This window comes from Musca domestica, unplaced genomic scaffold, assembly GCF_030504385.1.
Source record: "Musca domestica strain aabys unplaced genomic scaffold, Musca_domestica.polishedcontigs.V.1.1 35, whole genome shotgun sequence".
Taxonomy (NCBI): Eukaryota; Metazoa; Arthropoda; class Insecta; order Diptera; family Muscidae; genus Musca; species Musca domestica.
Window position 1 is genome coordinate 4,904,833 of NW_026712315.1, and position 27,138 is coordinate 4,931,970.

General features: G+C 34.5%; 4 protein-coding genes across 9 annotated transcripts in view; 3 read left to right on the forward strand and 1 right to left on the reverse strand.

Moving 5' to 3' along the window:
- The window catches only part of LOC101898424 (ribonuclease P protein subunit p25-like protein), an 80,738-nt gene extending 72,443 nt beyond the window's left edge, over nt 1-8,295 (forward strand). For both annotated transcript variants that reach the window (XM_020035620.2, XM_059125824.1), the window contains exons 2-5: nt 4,989-5,097; nt 5,168-5,349; nt 7,577-7,693; nt 7,758-8,295. In XM_020035620.2, coding sequence (XP_019891179.1) covers nt 4,993-5,097; nt 5,168-5,349; nt 7,577-7,693; nt 7,758-8,142 — 789 coding nt within the window. In that variant the 5' untranslated portion in view covers nt 4,989-4,992 and the 3' untranslated portion in view covers nt 8,143-8,295. The remainder of the gene's footprint in view (nt 1-4,988; nt 5,098-5,167; nt 5,350-7,576; nt 7,694-7,757) is intronic.
- A 66-nt stretch (nt 8,296-8,361) lies between these two features.
- On the reverse strand, nt 8,362-11,310 carry LOC101896217 (MOB kinase activator-like 4). Of its 2 annotated transcripts, none has more exons than XM_011292871.3 (5): nt 11,224-11,310; nt 11,066-11,167; nt 10,784-10,947; nt 10,472-10,681; nt 8,362-9,626 (listed from the first exon to the last, which is right to left on the reverse strand). In XM_011292871.3, exons 2-5 carry the CDS (start codon nt 11,123-11,125, stop codon nt 9,389-9,391), a joined length of 672 nt encoding a protein of 223 aa, XP_011291173.1. In that variant the 5' UTR covers nt 11,126-11,167; nt 11,224-11,310; the 3' UTR covers nt 8,362-9,388. The 2 variants fall into 2 exon arrangements, with proteins under 2 accessions (XP_011291173.1, XP_019891180.1); XM_020035621.2 differs by having other exon boundaries at nt 11,228-11,265.
- A 1,228-nt stretch (nt 11,311-12,538) lies between these two features.
- LOC101896389 (ras-related protein Rab-2A) lies at nt 12,539-18,774 on the forward strand. Its single transcript, XM_005180214.4, has 4 exons — nt 12,539-12,712; nt 15,609-15,924; nt 15,996-16,176; nt 18,492-18,774. The coding sequence occupies exons 1-4, from the start codon at nt 12,667-12,669 to the stop codon at nt 18,588-18,590; spliced, it is 642 nt and encodes a 213-aa protein (XP_005180271.1). The 5' UTR covers nt 12,539-12,666; the 3' UTR covers nt 18,591-18,774.
- A 4,668-nt stretch (nt 18,775-23,442) lies between these two features.
- On the forward strand, nt 23,443-26,237 carry LOC101896568 (uncharacterized). 4 transcript variants are annotated; one of them, XM_005180215.4, is made up of 3 exons: nt 23,443-23,592; nt 23,689-23,744; nt 23,842-26,237. In XM_005180215.4, exons 1-3 carry the CDS (start codon nt 23,458-23,460, stop codon nt 26,069-26,071), a joined length of 2,421 nt encoding a protein of 806 aa, XP_005180272.1. In that variant the 5' UTR covers nt 23,443-23,457; the 3' UTR covers nt 26,072-26,237. The 4 variants fall into 4 exon arrangements, with proteins under 4 accessions (XP_005180272.1, XP_011291175.1, XP_005180274.1 ...); XM_005180217.4 differs by having other exon boundaries at nt 23,507-23,592; nt 23,829-26,237; XM_011292872.3 differs by having other exon boundaries at nt 23,519-23,608; nt 23,829-26,237.
- The last annotated feature ends 901 nt before the right edge of the window (nt 26,238-27,138 follow it).

Below are 27,138 nucleotides of genomic sequence, written 5' to 3' on the forward strand. Positions count from 1 at the left end.
ATATTACGATGTACCAAGTTTGAATCAAATTGGATACTCCCTTCGAGAGTTATCGTGCGTACCAGCCAGCCAGACAGACAGATAGATGGAAGGACATCGCTAGATCGACTCCAAATGTCCTGAAGCGGATTTGGTCCAAAGGGACTTAGGGTCTAAAATCGTTATTTCAATGAGGCACGTTTTGGCCCTCTCTAGCCATATGGCTGAGGTTATAAGTTCGATTACAGAACCGAACAACCATTACCAAATACTCCAAGTCCGTATCTAGTGCCGTATGTGCCAGTTGTTCAAAATCGCCCGCGAGTCGCTCCAGACGAACTGCAGGCCAGGGAGTCATTATAGACCAGCTGAAGGCCAGAGAGTTGCTATAGACGAGGTAAAGGCCTAGGGATTCGCTATTGACGAGCTGAAGACCAGGGAGTCGCTATAGACGAGGTGAAGGCCACGGAGTCGCTATAGACGAGCTGAAGACATATGGGTCGCTATAGATGAGCTGAAGGCCAGGGAGTCGCTATGGAAGAGCTGCAGGGTCAGAGAGTCGCTATAGACGAGCTGAAGACCAGGGAGTTGCTAAAGACCAGATGAAGGCCAGAAAGTCGCTATAGACGAGCTAAAGGTCTAGGAAGTCGCTATTGACGAGCTGAAGACCAGGGAGTCCCTTTAGACAAGCTGAAGGCCAGGGAGTCACTATGGACGAGCTGAAGGGTCAGAGAGTCTCTATAGACGAGCTGAAGGCCAGGGAGAGCGCTTTAGACAAGCTGAAGACCAGGAAATCTCTATAGACGAGCTAAAGGCCAGGGAGGCGCTTTAGACAAACTGAAGACCAGGAAATCTCTATAGACGAGCTGAAGGCCAGGGAGGCGCTTTAGACTAGCTGAAGGCCAGGGAGCCGCTTTAGACAAGCTAAAGACCAGGAAATCTCTATAGACGAGCTGAAGGCCACGGAGGCGCTTCAGATTAGCTGAAGGCCAGGAAATCTTTATAGATAAGCTGAAAACTAAAGTGTCACAGTGTGGCTATACACGAGCTGAAGGGTGAGGGTGTTGCTATTGATGAGCTGAAAACCAGGGATCACTATAAACGAGCTGAAGGCCAGGGAGTCACTATGGACGAGCTGAGGGGTCAACGAATCGCTATAGATGAGATATCATGTAAGCCATCATCCACACCAAATATGCCTTATGAGCCTTTTAACCAAAGAGAAATAATACATTAATATCATTTCGTCGCATAGTTTAGTTACGCTATTGCCTGCACAAGCAATCCGTTTCTGTTAAAAAGAACATCCATCCTTTACAGCCTCTCTCCCATTGCCAACAACGCATAACTTCCTAGAATTCAATTTCATAAATTCTCAATTTCTAATTATTAATAAATTCTAATAACTGTTTGTTTTTTACATCCCATCCTCCCCCCAATCAGGGGTAAGAAATATGCAAACACTTGTTGAATTCTTATTTCAATGCACCCGCAATGGGGGAGGATATATTACCCTCTTACCATCCTTAAATGCACATTGTGAATTATGAAACTACAACTACTTCTTGCCAAGCGGCAAATTTCCTTGACACTTGACGAGCAATGGAAGGCAAACAGCGGAAAACACCGCAATCACCACAATGAATCGATAAGTGGAATAGTCGAACTGTTTTAATTATTTTTCAACATCGATTTCTTATCAGAACCCATATACACAGAAAATCACTCACACACACACACAGATGTACTGCATATTCAGATCAATAAAAGGACTGACTCTCTTGTTGAAATTTATTAGAACGCTGAATATTCAACCTCCACGTGTCAACAGAGACACAAGGACGTGTCAAAGCCACTTCCCCGACAATTATCTACGCCAGTGAATGAAATAAATCATTCGGAGAAGATGGTGGAGGGGGTGTGGGTAATAGTGGGATAGAACAAAATGAAAGCAAATGGAATGGAACCACCAACCGCTAGAGCGTACAACAATAAATACCTTATAATCTCTGGGTACATAAGAGTTATGATTGAGAGAGAGAGAGAGAGAGAGAGAGAGAGGGGAGAAAGGAGTAATATGTATTCACCCAAAGAAGGCTCCCTATTCGGGGCTTTTTAATATCGTAGAAATCCCATAGAAAAGTTCAGTTATGTTATTAATCTCATCATAAATATCGTCCAAGGCTTGCCATTTCGAGTCGAATGTATACATTGAACTAAAGAAACATTTTTATACCCTCAGCCATATGGCTAGAGGGGGTATATACATATCATTTGCTACGGCAAAAGCGCACTAATCGAAATTTTATACCCTAGGTTTCTTTGAACCAAAACCGTTTCAGGATATTTGGAGTCGATCTAGTGATGTCCGTCCGTCCGTCTGTCTGGCTGCTTCGCACGATAACTTGGTACATCGTAATATTATTATCAAACTTAGATCGAGTTCGGAGATGGGCAATATCGCAGATGGGCACAAAAGATCGAAATTTTCAAAGAAAATAATTTACTTTTAAAGAACGAGAAAGGATAATCCGATTTTGCTCCAACTTTATAAATCCTAATATTAGCATCATTGCTAAGTCTGGTGTGAAAATGGAAAATATCGGTCCACTTCATCAATTACTCTTATAAAATGTGATGTAATTTGTCTTCAAATCGTCTTCAAATTACACACATCTCAATATTTTTATTAAGCCAAGGTCTGGTGTGAAGATGGAATATCTCGGTCTACTCCTTCTGGTACCTTCCCCACAAAAGGTCAAAATTTTATTTCCATAAACACGAGATCTGTTATAAAAATGGTAGAGATCGGACCATTTCTTCTGGTACCTTCCACACAAAGGATTAAAGTTTTGAATAACCAAAACGAACATAAAATCCGAAACAAGCATCTTGTTCTCTTCATATTTCACATCTCATTATTTCTACTAACACAAGATCTGCTGTGAAAATGGAATATCTCGGTCTACTCCTTCTGGTACCTTCCCACAAAGGGTCAAAATTTTGAATATCCATGAAGCCATAAAATGCGAAATTGACATCCGATTCCATTCAAATTTGTTAAATCCCAATATTTCCATCAGCACAAGATCTGTTATTAAATTGGTAGAGATCGGACCATTCCTTCTGGTACCTCCCACACAAAGCGTCAAAGTTTTGAATAACCAAAACGAACATAAAATCCGAAATAAGCATCCTGTTCTCTTCATATTTCACACATCCCATTATTTCTACTAGCGCAAGATCTGCAGTGAAAATGGAATATCTCAGTTCACTCCTTCTGGTACCTCCCCCACAAAGGATCAAAATTTTGAATATCCACGAAGTTCATATAACGTGAAAAATAAATGGTAGAGATAAAAATGGTAGAGATCGGACCATTCCTTCTGGTACCTCCCACACAAAGGATTAAAGTTTTGAATAACCAAAACGAACATAAAATCCGAAACAAGCATCTGGTTTTCTTCATATTTCACATCCCATTATATCTACTAACACAAGATCTGTTGTAAAGATGCGCTATATCGGTCCACTCCTTCTGGTACCTCCCCCACAAAGGATCAAAATGTTGAATATCCACGAAGTTCATATAACGTGAAATTAACAACCGATTCCACGGAGACTTGACACATCTCAATATATCCATCAGCACAAGATCTGTTATAAAATTGTACAAATCGGACCACTCCTTCTGGTACCTCCCACACAAAGGGTCAAAGTTTTGAATAACCAAAATGATCATAAAATCCGAAATACGCATCCGGTTCTCTTCATATTTCACACATCCCATTATTTCTACTAGCGCAAGATCTGCGTGAAAATGGAATATCTCGGTTCACTCCTTCTGGTACCTCCCCCACAAAGGATCAAAATTTTGAATATCCACGAAGTTCATATAACGTGAAATTAACAACCGATTCCACGGAGACTTGACACATCTCAATATATCCATCAGCACAAGATCTGTTATAAAATTGATAGAGATCGGACCATTCCTTCCGGTACCTCCCACACAAAGGGTCAAAGTTTTGAATAACCAAAACGATCATAAAATCCGAAATACGCATCCGGTTCTCTTCATAATTCACACATCCCATTATTTCTACGGTCCACTCCTTCTGGTACCTCCCCCACAAAGGGTCAAAATTTTGAATATCCATGAAGCTCATAAAACGCCAAATTTACATCCGATTCCATTCCGACTTGGTACATCTCAATATTTCCATCAGCACAAGATCTGCTACAAAATTGGTAGAGATCGGACTATTTCTTCTGATACCTTACCACATATGTATACTTGCAATTTTTTCCTTACCCATCCTTGTCTTCATTGTAGGACGATGGCATCGATCTTAAAAATGTACTCATCCTTTATAAGTCTATATGACAGAATAAATCTCAAATACGGAGTTACATTTTCCCATTTTCCCAGAAAAAATGTTTTTGAATTATTTTCCCAATGTCATAACTGAAGAAAAACTCCCTCTGCTAGCTGGGCCTAGTTTTCACTGTCATTGCTGTACCGCCCAACATTCCACTGTCATGTGTTAAAACTCCCTGAGCGTGGGTACGTGCGTGTGTGTGTGGGCGGGCATTTACACAACTTGCCAAGAAGGAGCAATCCGACGTCATAACCTCTAGCTGGCCATAAAAAAGAGGGAGACAAAAACGAAGAAGAAATGCTTACGACTTCCTCCAAAGAATGCCGAAGAAATTCTTTTGCTATTTTTATGATGCTCTCAATGGCCTTTTGAATTTCCTTTTCTGTGTTTCCTTGAATTTCCATCGGCCGGTGTCGGAGGCATTTGTCATCGTGTCACGGCTATTGAAGCTGTCAACTATTTGATGGGCAATAATTCAATTTATGATGGGTAGAACTGATTATTATTCTATAAATCAAACACACACGAACATACATACGTATATCCTTAAATAAAAATGCGAATGGATGTTTACAATTATACGAAATCAATCCCGAAATAATCCTATTTTTTTTTTCGTTTTTGCAGAAAAATGATGCACTATCGAAAAGGTGAAAACGTTGAAAAACCATTGACCAAAGATGACCTACCTTTCGAAGACTTTTTACCCAAAGGCAGTGATTTCTTATGGATGCATGTAAGTTTCGAGTGCTGATATTTTTGGAACATAAAAATTCAACACCAAAAATAAATATCCTTCCCCACAGGTCAACGGTGGCACAAAGGTCAACAATGTGGTGACCTATGCCAAGAATGCTCTCGACAAGGGCGAACACAAAAACATTGTTTGGAGTGGTCATGGCGGTGGGGTGGTTAAAACCATATCCTGTGCCGAAATCATTAAACGTTCATATCCCCTGTATCAGGTCACCAGAATGTGTTATACTAGGTTTGTATTATACTAAATTGTTTTGAAGATATATTTTTGCAAGGTCAATGGAAGTTAAAATAATGATACATATTTGTTGGAATATTTGATTTTTTCGGACATACACATATTTGGACATACACATTTTGGTTTGGTTCTGCCACAGAATATTATATTATTTTCATTTTTTTTAAATATTTTTCAAAAAAATGTATATATTCTTCTTATTCTATTCTAATGTAAAGATTCTTTTTTTTTTTTTGAACTAGTGCCCTATTCGTCGTCTTTTAAAATTATTTTTGGAAATATTTTTTAAGAATTTAGAATCTAAATTATAAATTTTTCAAAAAAATTAAAATATTTTTTTAATATTTATTTCAACAACAAAATATTGTTTTTTTTATATTTTTTAATTTTTTTTATACCCTCAGCCATATGGCTAGAGAGGGTATATATCATTTGATACGGCCAAAATATGATTCATCGAAATAACGATTTTAGATCCGATTTTAGATCTCTTAGGACCAAATTTTTAATTAATTTTATTGAATGAAATCGAAAGATTTCGGAAATAGCATACAATTTTAGAATAGGTTTAGATTTATTCGAATCTGTCACCTTTGGCACAAATTATGGCCTTCAAATGGCCAATGAAACCACCACACGCTGCCCGAATGTTGCTCTGTGGTATTTTAGCCCATTCCTGGCGAAGCGCTTGCTTGAGGTGATCGATACTTTGGTATTGTTTAGTGCCAACCTTGCTTTCCAAAATACTTCAGACACAATAGCCCAACGGATTTGTATCCGGAGATTTTGGTGGCCATTGTGCACTGGAAATGAAGCGAGGAACCTCATTGTGTAACCATTCTTGGGTGTCGCGTGCTGAGTGCGATGGTGCTGAGTCCTGTTGGAATGTCCAAGGTCTGCGGTCAAAATGTTTGCGTGCCCAAGGCTTTAATGCACCCTTCAGAATATTTTCGCGATAATATTCGGCATTTATTCTGATGCCACGGTCGATTAATACGAGCGGAGAGCGACAATCGGCTGTTATGGCACCCCAACCGACCATCACCATGACCGGCGCTTAGGTTCTGGTGGCCAACCGAAGGTGCACATTTTTAGCTGACCTCTTTGGTATGTTTTGGGATTTCAATGGCCTTACCCCGAGCTCATTTTTCAATATATGCCTAATGGAATATTGCGATATGTTCAGCTCACAAGCCATTGCTGGTTTCGATCAAGTCGCTTCTTCACATTTCTGCTGATGTTGCTGTTTTCTTCCGTCCAGTATCACGGTGATACGAGACACAAAAAATATATTCTCATGAAATTGCTAGAGTGCTCTAACGATAGCCACCTGTGGTTTTCCAGCCAAATATAAAGAAATCACACTATCACGCTTGAATTTCATCACGATTAAATTTTTTCTGGAAAATTCTCACCAAAATGCTTTTGTACGCTTGTAAACAATATAATAAGCTGTCGCTGGAATAATTTTAACAGCTATCGGACGAGTGACTGAAGTTGGTTGCAGTTTTCTCATCTCACCCTGTATATCAAACATACTTTTCCTTGGTACCTTGGTTTCTAGCTCTATTCGTTTACATAATACAAAATGGTACTTTTTTAAAACTTCTCGTTCAAAACGTTTAGATTTCCAAAAATCAGTGACTCTCATTCCAAATTTAGAAAGTATTCCAATTTTAGTGCATTTTAGTACTTTGTGTACCCTTTTAGTACGAATTTCTAAAAACCCAGCCTTATCACAGGTCTACGCACCAATACTGGCCTTCGTGCAAAATTTTAAGATTCTAGCATTAGACGTTTCGTCTAGGCGTTGATTCTCAGGTCAGTCAGTTATTTCACTACTCCATATAAATATTTTTATTAAATAAAATATTTTCTTAAAATAATTGTTTTTTTTTGGAGAAAAAAAATACTTTAAAATAAAATATTTTTTTAAAAAATATTAAAAAAAAAGTATTTTATTACCGCATTTTTCAAAAATTTAAATAATAATTTTTATTAACGATTTATTTTATTTCACTTCTCCGTATAAATACTTTTTTAAAATAAATCACTTTTTTAAAATAAAAAATATTTTTTTAATAAAACATTTAAAAAATATATTTTTTTAAATAATATTAAAAATGATTTCATTACCGGATTTTTCAAAAATCTAAAATTTTTACAATATTCAAAGAAAAAAAACAAATTCTAGAAAACCTTGGTATTTAACTTTTTTTAGCGTCGAAGAACATTGGAAGCCGCAAATGGAGGGACTGGAGGAAATCGTGGCCCATCGACAAATACCTTCGCTACACATATACATGAGCCTGGAACCAATCGATGACAACGTTGCGGGGTAAGTCATATACTTTTTTGTAGCCATTAAAAATAACCTAATTTTTTCACCCCTCCCTCCAAAGGCTACAAAAACCCAATAGTAAAACAGATTTTTGGATCTACGATGCCAACAGTTCAAATAATCAGCAATCGAATGGCGGCAACTCTCAGAATTCTCGTAGAAATCAGAGGCCACGTAAAGATGGCAATCAAGAACAAAGAAGGCCCCAAAGGCCACGCCAGCAGCAAACACAGCAATCCACAAATAACAACAATGATGAACAGACAAACAACGATGACGCTACAAATGTCAACAATCCCAGTGGAAGTCAGCCAAATAAATCCAGTAATTCGTCGAAAAGAAGACGGCCATATCCTCAACAAAATCGAGGACCCAGGCAACAAAATCAAAATAGCAATGCTAACAACAATAAATCTGCCGATGCCGGACAAGCCATGGAGTCGTGAATTTTGTTTTTTCTTAAAACTATTTTTTGATAAATTATATGTCTTCAAGATAAATTATATGTTTCCTGTAAAGCTATAACAAAAAAAAAGTATTTTGTAAAAAAATATTAGCCATACAAATAAAAAATGCGACACTTACCAGGACATAACTTTTACATTTTCTGCCTAATTAGAAGACTTCGATGTCATCTTTATTAGCCAGATGAAGCTCGCATAACATTATTTTGATAATTTGTTCATGTTATTGAAGTTTTATTTATAATCTTTCATTTCTCTTTCTTTTATATAATTTGTTTCGCTTGGGTTTTCACAGTTTTAATTGTGAGACTATTAAATAAATGAGTTGAATATATTTTCCATTTTTGTGTTTCTGCATACAGCTTAAATACTATGTCATCAATTTATGTTCACTTGTTGTTGTTGAGTTTTTCCATATGGTTTTTGTTTTTAGCTTGACTATGATGTAATGAGATTTACAATAATATATATATATTTTTTTTTTTCTTAATTTTCATTTCGAATTTTGTTCCTTTTCAAGTCTTACTCATGACTCTTCTCTTAATATTGTAGTATTTTATTAGTTTTTTTTTTTCTTTAAATATAAATATTAAAACAAAATGCTAGCAATTGTATCGATGAAAAATAAGGGAAATGGACAAATGTGTTTTGGCGAATAAACCATGAAATGGGTTTTGAATATTGCAAATAATTAAATTAAATATTAAAATTTAAAGTTAGTTTATAAAATAAATTAAAAACGAACGGCTTTTTGAGTGATTTAGGTTTTGTTATAGAAGTAATAAATTATTTCTTTAAATAGTTGTTGGTTCAATCTTTTTCTGTTTTCGCAATTGGTTAAGGAATTTATTATTGTTGTGTTGGATGATGTTTGAATTCGGAATACATTTCCAACAAATCTCTAAAATTAGAAGAAAAAATCCCTTTTAATAATTGTGAACATACTTTGCAAAAAGAGTTTAGTTTTTAAGGGATTTGTTGCTTTTATTCTTGTGAATCCTCCTAGAGATTTTACAGGATGTTCTATTTTTGTAGATTTGTAAGAGTATGTATGTACTCTCTCTCTCTCTCTTTAACAAGGTTCCTATTTCAATTTTCTGCATTGTTGATGGCGCCTCCAGCACCATATTTGTTTTATATGTCATCGCTTCGAATATACTTTGTTAATGATGTACTTGTATGTTTTGGAGATGTGATACGTGTTGCTATACTACTACCGCTACTGTGCTTAAGCTTCACTTTCTCCGGGCGCAGCATTTTCTTCCTCATTGATGGGCACAATAAGATTTTCCTTTGACATCAAATTGTATTTTGTTACGAAATGTGTAAACCGATGACATAGATATGTCTCAGCCTCAAATTCGTCGAAAATGCGACGATGATGAAAGTATGCATGTGAGAAAATTCGATAGACACGACGACATACAGAACCCAATTTGGTAACTGATGACTCCTTAATTGAGACTCTGCAAAAGAAAGAAAAAATTTAATATTATAAAATTCGAAGAATAATCATGAAGGTCAAGTTTTTTTTAAAGAAATTAAAATAGGCACAACCCAAAAAAAAAGAAGATTGCATAGGTTTGCAACAATGCTTAAAATAGTGGAACAAGTTTTTGAATGAGGTACAGGCAGCATTGTACCTAATTTTTACAAATTGGTGTAGAAAGCTTAAATCAATAATGCCTTCGGCAAACTAAATAATGCCACATTGGCAAACTAAATATTGACATAAATTAATTTAAATCTTTTCAAACCATTAGTTTTTTTATAGGCAGAAACGTTTCGCCGTTGTTTATAAATTTAAATAGAATCAATAGACCTTAGAATGGATCCTAGATCATAGACAAAGACCTTTCGCAAGTCTTGTTTTGATTGAAGGTTATATAACAAATATAGATATCGTCTTTTCACAATCCTTTTAATGTTTTCCCTTCCATGTTAATCAAATGTCTTCTTTAGAAAAAAATTTATTCTCTTGCTATAAATATAACTTTCACAGGAAAGAAGGAAAAATTTCCTTGGTTTGCCCGTAGTCATGTTGTACAGCAATCCAATTTCTAAAAAAAAATCTGGCAATTTCTATTTTGAACAGGAAGTTTGACCTAATGTCTTGATAATTTTTTCATTCCATTCGTCGTATTTTATGAACGTCCAGTTTCACATTTCCTATTTTGCAACAAAAATAATGTTCAACTCTTTTTCCAGTGCTTATTCGTTGAGACTACAAATAATACCATTAAACACTTCAATCTACAATGCATAACATTAAAAATGTAATAATTATTCTCCATCATTTTTACCAACTTACCGACTTGGAAAATATTTATTACTATTCAATAAACATGCAGCGCCATCTAGCGTATGACGTGTATAATCAATGGCAGGACATTCTTTTGGTGTTTTATGGGCAGCACATAAAAATATCCATTGATCGGTGGCTGTCATTTGTGTGCACGTTGATGGTGAACATTGCTTTTGCAAACGCACCGCCAAACCGTTCAACTCCATGCAAAATTGCCTGCAAAAGAAAAAGAAATTAACAACAACAATAAATTGATTGGTGACAACAAAATCAAAATATGATCGCACAATCACGTCATAACATATTAGAGGGCCTCACCTTAAATGTTCATATTTCCAAACACCCTCATCCTGGGCCTCGGGCATTGTCAATATTAGCTCTACATTTGAGGGATCACGCTTAATCAGCTGCTGTATATACTGTTGAACGGCCAAAGTGCTGTCCATCTCTTCCAATGGTTCATCTGGCCACCGACAAAAATCCTAAACATTGCAAAGAGAGTTGAGTAGTCTTCTTTTTGTCTTCTTCCCATACATTTCTGTTTTCTTCTTGTTTGTCTGTCATTGTCTTGTCGGTTGGTCCGTGTCGTTTTTCCCTTACCTTCGCCTTTGTTCCTGGTCTATTTCTACGCACAATTGTCGCACCATCAGCCATCTTCATGTTTTCCTTAGGCTCTCCTGTCGCTTGACCCTAACAATGTTGCTAAAAGTTGTTTAATTCTTTTATTAAATCAAAAATACAAGATATAATTTCTGTACAAACGATGAAAAATCTCTTTTTCTTCTTTTAGTTTGACGTTTGACAATTATGTGTATTTGTAACAATGTTGCCAGATGGCCAAGTTTTATGGTAGTGGTTATCCGATATTCGTATAGCTGTCATGTCATAACGGAAGAAGGAATATCTGGAAAACTTTAAATTTTCATTAAAAAAATATTTCTCAATTTTTTTCAATAATAAAGGAAATATTTTTCATTTAATATTCCATAGAACTCGAATTTAGCCTCTGATGTTTATCATTAATTTACTAGCATTACTAGTCTGTTTCAGAACTGCAAGAATGTAAAAGTTTTTACTCTGATAACTGATTTTTCCTTTATGATATGGACAAAAATGGCAAAAACGTCAGACTCCTGCAAGTTCTGGAACAGACCAGTAATTCTAGTAAATTAATGATAAGCCCCATAGGCTAATATTCGTGTAGTTGAAATCATACTATAACGCAAGAAAGAATATTGGGGAATCGTATAAAATTGACAGCACATATGTAAAAATACATTCCGTCTGATAAAATTTTGAGAAAAAATGTGCTGATTAGGTCCAAACTTTGCAGAACTTATATAGAAATTTTGCTACGATAACAGAATGTTCCTTAATTATATCGAACAAAATTCAAAATTAGTACACTCTATTTTTAGCAGATCAACTTTGAAGTTTAAAAACATCGGCATTTGGTCTGTTTCAGAACTGCAAGAATGTAAAATTTCTACTTCGATAACCGATTTTTCCCTTATGGTATCGAAAAAAAATTGCAAAAATAGCAGATCCCTGCAGGTTCTGGAACAGGGCAATTATGGGCTTGATATATGGTCTGCTCCAGAACTGCAAGAATGTAATTTTTTACTACCATAATTATTTATGATATAGAAGAAAATTGGTAAACTAATATATTCTTACATTTAATGGTACAGAGTAGTATTTGACATGTTCAATGTAAAAGTAAATCTAAAGAAATTTTAAATTATGCTAAAAACATGCCAGGACAAGTAAGATATTGTAACTTTCAAATGTCAACTCTATACTTACATGTTATTGTGTCAAAAAGACCTTTAATCGATTTTGGTAATTATTTTTTTTATTCCTTCAAAAAATACTTCTATTGGAAAAACACACTGATTTTTCTCGCTTATTAAAAATTCAATTATTTTAATTATAAAAATGCATTGTTAATGCAGATGGGTTATAATTTTCATTATCAGTGAACTGTGTTATCATTTTTCTATGATTTGCGGAAAACATGTTATCATTTTTAAGCGATTAGCAACACAGACTACGCCGTTAATTAAGTATCTAGCCTTCGTACTCTCAGAGTCTGGCGGAGAGAACTGCGTAGTGGTATAATAATTCTTCGAGAAATCGCGAAAATTGTAATAAATATTTAATAGTTTTATAAAGAAAAGTTCCCGTGAACAGAAAAAATAATGTCTTACGCATATTTATTCAAATACATTATTATTGGTGATACAGGTAAGCGAAAACATCCCCATAAATATTAACACGACAAAAAAGAAAAACAACAACTGAAAATTTGGCAAAAAAATAACTAAATTTTGTTGATGGTGTTGGGCCTGAGTAATATGCAGAATTATGAAATCTCAACTGGAAACAGAAACATATGGAAGCAAATATTTCAAGGATTTTTAAATATAACAAACTTTCAAATTGCAATTGGGGGTCGTTAGATTTTCCCTTTTTGTTTATTGTTTGATTAAAATATGAGGATTTTCTTTGTTACAGTTTACAGAATTTCTGTCATTGTTGAAAAATCAATATTTTTTCGTTTTCATTGTTGGTCATTTGGACACTCGCTCTCTGTCTCTCTGTGTCGTTCGCTCTCTGTAAGTCTAGTAATGCGCCCCCGTTTGGTCCCCAATCATTGTTGTTGTATCAGATGACGATGACGACTGTTTTCTATGGCATATTCTTAGTAAAGGGGGTGGTTGGTGGATCCAATCCCATATCCAATGAGCTGCTGGCTTGTTAGTTGTTGTATACCTATAGCAGAAATCCAAAGTTTGGCCCACAGCATGTTGTTGTTTTTGTTTTATATTGCTGTTATAAACTGCATACACATTTATTAACCTGTAGTATGTACGTTGTTGTAATAATACATTGTGTCTGGTCTTCTCTGTATGAAATTAATTTGCCTATCGTCCAGCCACCCTCCTTTTCGTTTACATGGTTAAACTTGCCCTTAACAACATACCCCGTTAAGCAATTTCCCATTTGTGGGTGTTGTCTGTCAAACATGTTTTCATATTCTCATCATTATATGCTGGTATCCCCCAACAACAGCTGTTTTCTCCCCTAAAAATTTCACTGGGTTCATCCCTAAAGCAGTGTATATGTATTTTGAGTCATTGCAATGAAACCTGTGCACACGAACTAAGGGAAGAACTTGCTTATCTCAGTTTTTTAACCAGGATGGTTAATTAAATTTTGTGGTAACTTAATTTGCAGTAAGGATTTTCAGACCAACAGGAGAAGGAAATTTGTTGGACATTTTTTCAGTTAATAGAAATGTTTCCCACTAGGAATCGGTAGAGTTTTCTGGAGATGTTTTTTCTCATTTTAGGATAATGTTTTCTTTGGAGTAAATTAATTGAAATACTATTCCAAAGAAGACTGCAAGACAATGAAGAGTACTTTAATTATATAAATCGTCCTGCTACACGGCACATTTAATACCATTTGTCATATTTGGAGGAAAGTGATATTAGTTTTGCAATTCCATCAGACATCCCATGAAGTATTATCTATCTGGATAGCATATGTAGATCTAAACAAACCATTTGGTGTTGCAATTTCCATAGCAATTAAAAAAGATACATCCTTTTTTCAATCAAATTAATTAATTTCAAATTATCCAAAATTTTTTCTCTTGAAGATATTTTGAAAGCTCTGGAAAACATTTTCCCACCAAAGTGGGTGTAATTTGGCAAGTAGTAAAATTATGTCCCTGTCCACCATTCTATGGAGGGTATATTAACTTTGTCATTCCTTTTGTAACTCCTCGAAATATTCATAATAGACCCTACAAAATATATATATACTCTGGATCGGCGTAAAATTCTAGGACGATTTAGCGATGCCCGTATGTCTGTCTGTTGCAATCACTCTAAAAAAAATTGTACGCAGGTCCAAGTCTTCGTACAGCCCCCATATAACGGTACCTCCCGATATTCGGTATTTTCATGATTTCAGCAACAATATCCACCGCAATCGTTTCAAATTTCGTATTGATCTTAATGGGTACTACAACAATGGGTACAACCACGTCTTCGTATATCCCTCATATAATGGTTTTCATTTAAGTGGTAGTTTTCGGATTTTTTTTAAATGTTTCAAGTTCCTTCGAACTAAGCTGCTTTTTTACTTGTTCAAGTTCAATTTTTCAGCGGCAAAAATGTCCCTCACACAAAATTCATATCCTCAATAAGCTCTAGTATGTGCATAACATCAAATTTAGGTATTTTGAAAATCCATTGGCCATCTAAAGATTTTTCATAATTTTACAAGTGAGTCCTCAAAAATATTAAATTTATGCTTGTATCGCTCAAAATATATTTTCAATAAAGTTCAAGATAATGTCATGATAGCTCCCATGGCTTATGTTCAATTTTTGTTCGAATCGTCCATGATTTTTGGAAAGTTATTTTCTGAAAATGGCGCCATATTTGTTTTAATCTTTTTCTGTAATGATAGAGATCTTCTTCATATCGAATAGCCCTCACCCTGAATAGCCCCAACATTTTAGGTTTTTAGAAGGTCTTATACACATTTTCACTCAATGGTGCTGGGAATAAAACGCTGGCCCCGATCTGTCACAATGTCCATGTCCACCTAAGGGATATTTGATTTTTAAAATGTATCCACATATGAAAGTAACACAAAAAAGCTTCTATTTCCCTGCAAATTAATATTAATATTGCTTTGAAGTCATTGGCCTATGATGATTCATGTCCGGTTACCATTGATAAGTATTTTGATATTGTGCTCAAATTTCATTATTAAGGTAAATAATGACTCTTCTTTTTTATAATAAAATAATGATTATAATAATTGTATACACTTAATAAGACATAAAATATATGATAAATAAAAATTTATTTTTTAATGAAACAAGTGTTTTTCGAGCTTGAGGTCTTTGTTGTTATATTTATTTTAATCTTCCAATATTTCGAAATTCAATGAATTTCATCTTCAGGGAAATAGTCATGTGTATAAATACTAAATTGAATTTTTATAATTAACTTAAAGCTAGTGTAGCGTTCCTACTCCGTCAAGTTACATTATTATCATTAAAAACATAAAAAGGTCGAATAAAAAGGAAAAACATTAATTTATTTTTTATTTTTTTTAGGTGTCGGCAAATCATGTCTCCTACTCCAATTCACCGATAAACGTTTCCAGCCCGTGCACGATCTAACAATTGGCGTTGAATTCGGTGCACGCATGATTACCATTGATGGAAAACAAATTAAGTTGCAAATTTGGGATACAGCCGGCCAAGAAGCATTCAGATCAATAACACGTTCATATTATCGCGGTGCAGCCGGTGCACTGCTGGTCTACGACATAACACGACGTGAAACATTTAATCATTTGACAACATGGTTGGAGGATGCTCGTCAGCATTCAAATTCAAATATGGTCATTATGTTGATAGGTAATAAGAGGTAAGTTGTTTATGTTTGTTGTATCATTGAGATTTTTGGATTTATATTTGTATTCCTTATTTATTTTTCAGTGATTTGGAGTCACGACGCGAGGTGAAGAAGGAGGAAGGTGAAGCATTTGCCCGTGAACATGGTCTGGTGTTTATGGAAACCTCTGCACGCACAGCGGCAAATGTCGAGGAAGCCTTTATCAATACAGCCAAAGAAATTTATGAAAAAATCCAAGAGGGTGTTTTCGATATAAATAATGAGGTAAGTTGGAAGTCGTTCCCAGAATGGAGATAAAAAGTAAATAAGTAGCTGGAGGAGATGAATTTAGTAGCTAATTGAATTCATCTCCTCAATGGAATAAAAAAAATCAAAAAACTTGTTGATTCCATTAATATCGTTTTCACTGTCTAATTGAATTCTCCATTTCGAAATGCGACAGCTTCGTATATAGCTATAGTTTTCTGTAAGATGGAAGCAGAAAATTCGTGTATTATTTTTGTCTTAGCCTCCAAATATTTTCTGAGAGGTTATAGACTTCATTAATTCCAACCGGCTGTAGTTAATAATTCGAATAAATAATATGATGTTTAGCAGTAAAATTTTGGACAAAAAGATCTTTGATTTGAATCCCACAATTTTAATGATTTTTAGCTATGTTTTCACACCATTTCCCAATATAAATTTGAACCGCACATTGTTTGTTTTTAAGTACAGGGTGAAACAAATAACTGCAATAAAGTCAAACGCCATCATTTCTACATTTTCTTTTTCAATTTTATTGAATGAAAGCAAAAAATGTCGGAAAAAGCATCAAATTTTAGAAGATGTTTAGATTTGTTCGAATTGGTAACCTTTGGCACGAATTATGGCCTTCAAACGGTCAATAAAACCGTCACACGCTGCCCGAATATTGCTTTGCGGTATTTTGGCCCATTCCCGGCGAAGCGCTTGCTTGAGGTGACCGACACTTTTATATGTTTTAGTGCCAAACTTGATTTCCAAAATACTCAGACTCAATAGTAACTGATTGGTGCCCGAAAATTTTGGTGGCCATTGTGCGCTGGAAATGAAGCGAGCAACCTCATTTTGTAACCATTCTTAAATGGCGCGTGCTGAGTGATGGCCTGCTGGAATGTCCAAGGTCTGCGGACAAAATGTTTGCGTGCGCAAGGCTTTAATACACCCTCCAGAATATTTTCGCGATAATATTTGGCATTTATTTTGATGCCACGATCGACTAATACGAGCGGAGAGCGACCATCGGCCCACACCATCACCATGACCGGCGCCTGTGTTCTGGTGGCCAACCGAAGGTGCACATTCTCAGCTGACCTCTTTAAAAAGTAAACACTATCATTTTATTTGTTTACAAACCGCTGGACAACGAATGTTTTCTCATCGGAGAAAACCAAATTCGGCAGTTCGCCCCTTTCGGTGGTGGCCAAACAAAGTAAATCTTTAGCTCTTTTCAGTCTATTTTCTTTCTGTTGCGGTGTAAGTTCTTGCACTTTTTGGAATTTCAATGGATTTATCCCGAGCTCATTTTTCAATATTTGCCGAATGGATTATTGCGATATGTTCAGCTCACGAGCCATTTTTCGTCCACTTCCACGCGGGGTTCGATCAAGTCGCTTCTATACTTTTCGAACCATTTCTGCTGACGTTGCTGTTTTCTTCCGTCCACTTCCTTGACGTCAGGCTACGCTACCAGTATTACAATAACGGTACGAGACACAAAAGATTTATTCACATTTAAATGATGGAGTGCTCTAACTATAGCCACTTGTGGTTTTCCAGCCAAATATAAAGAAATCACACTATCACGCTTGAATTCCATCGCGAATAACTTTTTTTTCTGGAAAATTCTCACCAAAATACTTGTGTTCCCTTATAAACAATATAATGAGCTGTCACTGGAAAAATTTTAACAACTGTCGGACGAGTGGCAGTCTGAAGTTGGTCATCTCACCCTGTATTCGGCTGGAATATTTAAAATACTTAAAATTAGGAGGACTGCAAAGTTAAATACGTTGGCATACCGATCGATTGGAGCATAGACCGTTACGACCGATTTTAGCTATATTTTACCGATTTTACCTATATCGAGATTTTTATATAGACACGTATAACGTCTATTCCAGATATTTGGAGTTTCGAAAGTTTCAATATTTTTTTATTTAATTTGACACTTGTGATTCTCCTCTCCAAAAAAAAAAACAATCAGTATAACATACCGGCAAATATACACTTTTTTTTAAGCTGAATTTAATTTGTTGCATCGGGTTTTCAATGAGTAACTCTCCTCCTCACATAAAGCATTACCGGCCGAACTTATATCCCTTTAAACAGAATCTAATAATATTAATTGAATTTTTTTTTTTATACAATTCATTATTATAGCTTTGAGAGACCTTTGTCGACATTCATTTAGTTTAGATTTCAATAGACTCTGAAAAAAAAAAAACAATTTTAAAAATTCATCGGTTTAGACATTTTTCAAAATATTACATACTTTTATAAATAAATCAATTTTTTTATTTATTATTTTAACTCAACTTCTTTTGTTTCTATTTCAGGCCAATGGCATTAAAATCGGGCAACAACATTCCCCCACAAATCCTTCACTGCCTGGTTCTGGCAATCAAGCTGGGTCAGCTAGTAGCGGATGTTGTTAAAAGTTTCTCAATTGTCCCCCCTCCTATCCTCCCGTATAATCTTATAAACTTTTTAACAAGACAGACATAAAACAAACTAACACTAAATATAGAACACTCGTAATTATTTTTTACACATAAAAAAAACAGAAAAATGGAAAAGATGAATTTCAAGAAAATAAAGAGAAAAATATAAAAAGTAAAAGCTAATGGGATATACATATAATTAATTCAATCGATTTTTTTTCCTTTTTTTACTTTAGCCGAACAAATGAATTGAATGAAAACTAAAACCATGCTAAATCAAACAAATAAGATAACTTCTTCCTTCTCCCAAATAAAAGGCAACTTGCAAATTCAAATTAATTCACAAAATTTATTGCTTATCAAGTAAAAACAAAAAACAAGTTAAAATGATTACCATCTAAGAACCGTAAACCAAACAACACAATTAATTATTACATTAAAAATTAAAAAAACAAAAACCAAATATTTGTAATGGAAACAGAAAACAAAAATAATAAAAATAAATATGTATTTATAAAAAAACAAACAACAAAATTAAATAAATCAATTGATAAAAGTAAAAGGCTTTTTTACAACTTAACTAAACGATTAATAAATATTTTTACATTCTTGTCTATCATTTTAAGTTTGGGTTTAGTTTTATATATTATATATATTATTCAATTTCTTTTTTTCCTTTTCTTCAATTGGAAATTTTCTACGCTAGCCGGTAAAGATAAAAAACCGATGTTAAGTGGTATTGTTTTGTTTGCAATTCTTTTAAATTAATTTATTTATAATCTCACTAAATAAATATTATGTTTATATCGTCCTTAAATGATTTCTTGTGAGCCTACAATTTATATATACATTTATAATATATATACTTATACAAAAAAAAAAATTAAAAACAACAACTATTCTGCGTACATAGTTTGTATGTATGTAATAAATATATTTGTGCATAATTAATTGTAGTTTTAATAATAAAACAACAAAAAAACAAAAACCGAAACGTTTCATTATTTTTCAAAAATAAATGACCTGTGTTAAACTCGTTAACATTCGACATTCAGAATTTGGCATATTAATCAAAACATATTTCGATATTGAATGAGTGAAAATCTTTCTAGCTCGAAAATAGTTTTACATTCTCACATTGCCGTGACTTCGAAAACTACGCCCCAGGGCCGTAAGACCAAAAAGCAAGGATTCTTAGAATGGCCTTTTCAACAGCTATCAGATTAACAAAATACATGTAGTTCCATGACCATGAAAACAAATAGAGTGGATTTTTTAAAAGATTTTTCGGTCAACAACGGGCCAAAACCGATTATATTTTTTAAAAAATATTTTTTCGAGAATCCCCGAACCAAAAAACGGGGATACTTTTTGAAAGAATCATCACAAATAGTAAATTTTTTAAGAATATTTTTTAAAGTCCACCAGTTTAGAAAGCGTGGGGCTTACAGAGCTACCATATCGGCAAGCATCCGAATAATTCGCTCGAGCGAGAGTGCTCTTGGGAGCAAAAAAATGAAACAAACTCAATTTTTAGATGTCGCTCAAATAGGAGTGAGCATATTTTCCTCATTTTTGAGCAGGAGAAAAATTGATTCATAATTGATTCTACTCTTGTCGTGCATTGTTTTAGTTGTTTATCCCTTTTGTTGTGTTTCTATATTTTGGTCTGATCCAGAACTGCAAGAATATAAAAGTTTTTACAATGATAACCTATTTTTCCTTTCTGATATCGAAAATAATTCGCTCGAGTGAGAGTGCTCTTGGGAGCAAAAAAATAAAGCAAACTCAATTTTTAGATGTCGCTCAAATAGGAGTGTGCATACCCAGCGGATTTTTTAGCACATACATTTCCATCTGAGACCAATGACAATGTAGGTGCGACCCATCCAAAGCCTGTATACAATTTCTACTTACATTTACACAGCGATGGCCTAGGCCGTCAGACGAGTCCGAAATCTATCGACAATGTAAGCGAATGTTGGATGGGTCCGAAATCTATCAACATTGTAAGCGAAGGTTGGATGGGTCCGATTCCATCAACATTTTAGATTGTGGAACTTAAATTTCAGCTGTTTTTTATTAAAAAATTCGTATTATTAACAATGTTTTCAACAATAAAATATAATTAGAAATAATGCATAAAAACGAAATTCATAAAACTTATTCAAAAGACGTGGGAAGAAATAAAGCTTAAACTAAAGGAAAAGAATTAAATTTTTCCAGTTTTTTATTGTAGAACATTGTTCGGAAGTGTCTGGCCTTAGGGAATTTGAAACAATTTCTAATTTTTTTTGGCGTAATCCTGTTCATTGAATCTTTCACATATGACAGCTTCTGAAATAAGGATAGAAAATATAGAACAATTTTTTAATATTAAACAGTTATACTAAGAATAGACTAATGGACTACATTTTAAGGTAATATAATATCACTTTTCAATAAATATGTAAGAAAAAATTTAACTTACCATCATAGCTGTAAGATAATATTATAGAAATGTCATTAATCTTGCAGAAGTTTTTAATAAGGCCATCTGGCGAAATTATAATTTTTATTTTACTAACCTGAAAGAAATTAAATTATTAATGGATTATAACGGAGAGTTTTTAATATTCTTACATATTTTCCAAAATCTTCTACAATTTTGGAATACATGGAATCTGCTAATTTAGTACAATGTCATTGTTTTCCAAACAGTCCGTCCTCAACTGTGCATTTCTTTTTAAATTGTCTGTTTCCACTTTCTTTAATCGTCTTAAATTACTCCTACTGAATCCTGACATTTCATTTAACTTATTTAACACACAACACTTACTATATTCTTATTTTATTAATTTATTTTATTAACTTTTGTTCAATATTCACAACTTGCACTTTCAAAAACACTTCACAGAATAAAATTTTGCTTCAAAAAAGAAAGAAGCATCAAAAATGAATAACGGTACAACAGCAGCTGCAACAATAAACAAAAAAAGTTACAAAACAATACAAAGGCATCCGATTCAGATGCAAGTGCGATGGACTCTTTTTATTGTATTTTGTTTTGTTCTTTAATTCTAACATGGATTTTGTTTCACAATGTAATAGCAATACGACTCATCCGATTCGGATGCTAGTTGTATGCTATTAACCACTGTTATTTCATTTTTTCCTATTGACAATATAGCATACATTTGGATGGGTATTAAATTGTAATGGCCAGCGGACTGCTGGGTATCTTCCTTGTTTTTGAGCGGGAGAAAAATTGATTCAAAATTGATTCTACTCTTGTCGTGCATTGCAAAACTGGTAGATTCTTGTAGGTTCTGGAACAAGGCATATGATATATGTGGTCTGTTCCAGAACTTGCAAAACCTTAACTTATATATATATTTTATTTCGATCTCTGCACACAATATGTGCTATTGTTTTCTATAATTTGATACTCTTTAAGTGGCCGGCCTTCGAATGAGACTTGAAATTTTCTCCTCTGGAATTTGTCCAATAATTCCATAATATAATAATCGTATAGGTTGATGTCCTTCTATCCTTGAGTTATTTCCCGCGGCGGTATGTCCTATACAGGACATATTTTTTCACCTGAAAAAATATGTTGTTTTAATCATAGGCCGACCTTCTGTAAAAATTTTCAATTTATAATACACATTTTGGGCGAATCATTCTGAATAATTGCCACAAACCTTTAATTTCACAAAATTGATTGATTATTTGAATGGCTTATAAATGTAAATAAGCATGTCTTGTTTTTGTTGTGACATATGAACGTTTGTATTTGACCATGTTACAATAAAAAGGTAAGGTAGAGCTACCAGCTGATTACATTTTTTTTCTAAGTGTGTCCGTCTTCTGCCAATTTTTTGTATGTATTTATTGTTTTGAAAAATAAAAACAAAATATTTTCAAAACGTACATTGCTGGACGCGCATAAGATATTCCCCATTTTTGCCTGTTTAGATCATATTTTTGAAAGAAAATCAAGACATTTAATTCATTTTTGCGCTATTTAACTCATTTTTATAAAAAGAACTTGTGACATGCAAATTTGACAGGAAGCGGGCATCTCTTCAGGGGGGTATTTCTGTAATTTTGCGAAGCTGTTCTACCTCCTTATTGTACCATGGTATTTGACAAGCTCAGCTACAGAAACTGCAAAGATAAGAATGCTTATTTGAAATGACTTTACCTTCTTGATTCTACCATGGAATAAACAACTAGATCTAATGAAACCATTGGGTTAACCTCAGTAGCATAAACGTGCCATAAGTGATAATATCCTGACATGGCAGAAGAATACAGGTAGATCCACCAATGCTTGGGAGCTTTGATATGTCAAAAAATGTTAAACGTTTTTTCAAATATGAGTAGATTTTTAAATGTTTTCTTATACGATGTCATTCGGTGGTTATTATAATTCGAGTTTTTACAAATCTAAATAATTTTTCATTCAACACTTTCAAGTTCAAAATTGGTTTGACAGTTCATTGTCCCAGCAGCTGTGTCGATGCGTCTACCTATATTCTTCTACCATGATATCCTGGCATTTATACAAGAAAATACACACGGTGTTGCCAATTTTTGGCTGAACGAAATGTGAACATATATACTACACTCTTGTTAGTTACAAGTGGTGTTATTAACTCTGCAATTTTTGTAATTTTTTTCTATTTTAAAAAGGGAAAACCGGTTATCATAGTAAAAACTTGAACATTCTTGCAGTTCTGAAACAGACCGATCATAAATATAAATTTTTTGTCTTGAAAACCAACACCGGCAGTCTAAATCCACTGATCATTATTTACATAAACTTCATGTGTTGCCGGGCCACTTAACTGTTTTCGATAACAATAATCGATTTCATATGGCTAATTGGAGAGGGCAGTTGCATTCATTAAAATCCATTGCAAATAATTCCTTCCCCGAAATAAAAGTACATTTCAAAAGTCGCGTATTCTATTCAACATCTAATTGTTGTTGCACAGGTGTTTTCAAAGAGGTTCATATATCAATAAGTTAAATTCACATTGTCTAAATGAGTCATGTTCTAAGCGATTGATTTTCTCCCTTTTTTCTGTTTCTTCCTCTTACACAGCCAACCGGCTTGAGGAGGACAAGCGCAAAAAAACATTCAACAAGTTATACTCAAATGTAAGATAAGCTAATCTCTCAAATTGTCCAAACAGTTGGAACACTTTCATCTTTTTTAATTAATTTATTGTTAACTTTTTTCAGTCTCTTGTTTTAGAATTGTGAATATGGACTCATCAAATGTAGGCCAGATGGCCACTGACATGAAGACTCTGGAATCCCGACGAAATCTTTTAAAGGGATCTATGATGCGAATTATGCAGTTTGCCAAAGATCCTTCCAGTAACCACACAACTGATCACATCGAAACTCGCCTAAATCGCTTGGAAGATATTTGGCGTGAGTTGTCTCAAATAACCGAAAATCTGTACAAATTCCAACATGTCGAAAATTATGTGGATCCCAGTGAGGAATTTTACGAATATGAAGATTTATATATGGAAACAAAACTGTTGCTCAAGTCTTTGTTGCCGAAACCACAAGAAACGAATAAGGCCGTAGATCAGCAGCAAACCGATTTAATCAAACAATTAATGGATCGCTTGAATATGATGGAGTCGTCATCATCATCGCCACGTAACTCATCTCAGAAAACCGTAAAAAAGCCTGAAGATGATTTCCCAAAAGTAGCAATTGAACCATTTTCCGGAGCCTATAAGGACTGGCCTCTATTTGAAAAACTCTTTACAACTGCCCTTGAGACCAAACCCCATTGGCAAGGCAGAGAAAAAATGAATTACTTAAAATCATTACTGCGCGGAGCGGCTGCCAATTTAATTCAATGTGTGCCATCGTCAAATGATAGCTATGAAACGGCCTGGAAACGCCTCAAGGAACAGTTTGATCGACCACTCTACGTGGTCCATGCTCACATTGAGCAGTTTATGAACATACCGAAAATGAAGTATGGAATTGAAAGTGATTTACGTAGGGTAGCTACCGATGCTAGCGCTATAATAGATGCTCTGGATGCAATAAAACAAAATGAGCGTGATCAGTGGCTTATCTACATACTTATGAGCAAATTGGATGCCGAAATTTGCCACAGATGGTTGTCCCAAAGTCCCAGAGAAGAGAAGCAAACATTAAAAACATTCTTTAAGTTCTTGAATGAGTGCGCAAGAGATATGGTGGACATTAGGGATTATTATAAGCCACAACATCACTTCAAACCCCATCCGATTAATGGCGGTAAACCATTGCCTTGTGTACAAAACAATACGACATCCTCACCTACTCCTAGTGTGCAAAGCACACGAACTGATATTAAAAATGTCAAAAGATATCACAGTAACAGGGGGAGAAGATACAATGGAAACCGGTCTGGACAAAATGCAAGAAATGCTAACGCAACAGTAAACAATGCGCAACCAAGTAATGCGAATGAGGGTAAAGACCAATCGAATGTAAATCAAAGTGGTTACCGTAATCCGTTTAGAACCAATTCCCAAAATACTGGTAACTTCAATCAAAACAACAACAAAGCAAGTGCATTTCCTAATACGACTGCCAATGTGATTCCGAAACCAGCGCAGGCAGGCTATGTTCAAAGCAATACCATTCCCAGCAACCATACTCAAAGTTCGGTGACCAACCATCAAATTGCAATGTTATCAAATTCCAATAAGAACACCGGGGCCATTCCCAAACAGCACAAAACACCATCTAACCAAGTCTCAGCTTCAGCTGCCAAATTAAATGTTGGAATTTCGCAAGCAACTTCAAATCAGTCAAAATCTACAACTCCTCAAGTCTCAGCTGTTTCTGCTAAAACAAATGATGGGGTTGGGCAAACAAATGTAAACCAAGCAAAATCTGCAATTCCTCAAGCCACGGCATCGGATTCTACAACAAATGATGGAGTTGCTCAAACTAATGTAAACCAAACAAAGTCTGTAACTACTCATTCCTCGGCATCGGATGCTAAGAAAAATGATGACTTTTTTAAAACAGCTTTAAATCAAGCAAAATCTATAATTGACCAAAGCTCGGCTTCTAAAGCAATGGGCTCGCCAATAGCTTCAAGCAAAGTCAATGAGCAATCAGCTCTAGCATTGCCCAAAAGCGAGGATTTTTCAGCTACAAAGGACAAATCTAATCCCGACTCTACCCTTGAAGTTGAAGCCGCTTCTGAAGAAAATGCAAAAAATCATGTCCCAACCTCTTCAACTCCACTCCCACCACCACCTGCTGGAATACCTTTTGATCCTATATTATTAGAAATATTAAAATGCATGGACGCCAAGGGCAATGTAGGAGAAGTTGTTTCAAATCTGGCCTCAGAGCCCTCAAATCGAGACAACACCCTTGAACTATTGAAAAAAATGTTAGCACAGATAGAAGAAATGAAAAAGCCTTCTAGCGATTATGTTGTAGAACCCATATAATTAAATCTAACAAAATGCAATGTTATGACAGAGTCAGACCATGAAGATTTAGATTTTCTATTATTCTATTATTTATCGCAATTATTTAAGCTCGAAGTTAAGTTCAAAATAATTTTGGAGCTTAACGAGAATTAAAATCGTTTTTGACCCGCATTTAGAAAACATATTTTATACATTTTTTTAATTATCAGAGAAAATTATATTCCACATATATACTATTAACCCATAATCCCATGTTGAGGCACGTTATATTTCAACTTTGTTGTCGTATGAAAACAATTTGTCTATGCATTATGCATCCAATCATAAATATACACCAGGAATTAACGTTTCTCGAAAAAATCACCAAAACTATAATCGTTAATGCTTCGTGTATAAGTTTTGCTCATAAATGTGGCATTTTCTTTAATTGACCACTGCGTCTCTCGAGGTACTAATTTTTCTCATCCAAAACAGATCGATAGTTACAATGTAACCGAAATTGATAAAACAATTCGTTAGAAATTTTTAGATTTTCATCGAACTTTCTTTTGTTTTGCCAAAGAGTTTATTTTAATGAAAACCTTTAAAATCTGACAGCATACTTCAAAAAAGGTGATTCTCTATACATGATTTTGTAGGTAATATTGTGACAAATTTTCTATAATCTCAATAAAGATATTAAACTAAAAGTCGAATCATTCATTTATACCCTGTACCATACTTTAGAACAGGATATAAAACACACAAACAAAATGCAGATAGCTCCATGCATGGTACAATGAATACAAGGTAGGCTAACTTTGAAATATTGCAAGTATAGAGGTCTACCTGTTTGGCTTGTAATGTCAGAATCACTATCAAAACAATAAAAAAAACAAAAAACTTGTTGCATTGATTTTGAATAAATAATTTAAAACCGCGAAAACTGAATGAAAGATCAAAATTTCTTTTCAAAATCATGTTCTATATATCTCTTATAGTTCATTTCGCGACAAAAACTGTAGACTTTGTGGATGCATAAGTTGCAATAAGCATTTTGAATTTCTGTTTGTACTGACGGTTCAAAGATTAAATATGCGATCAAA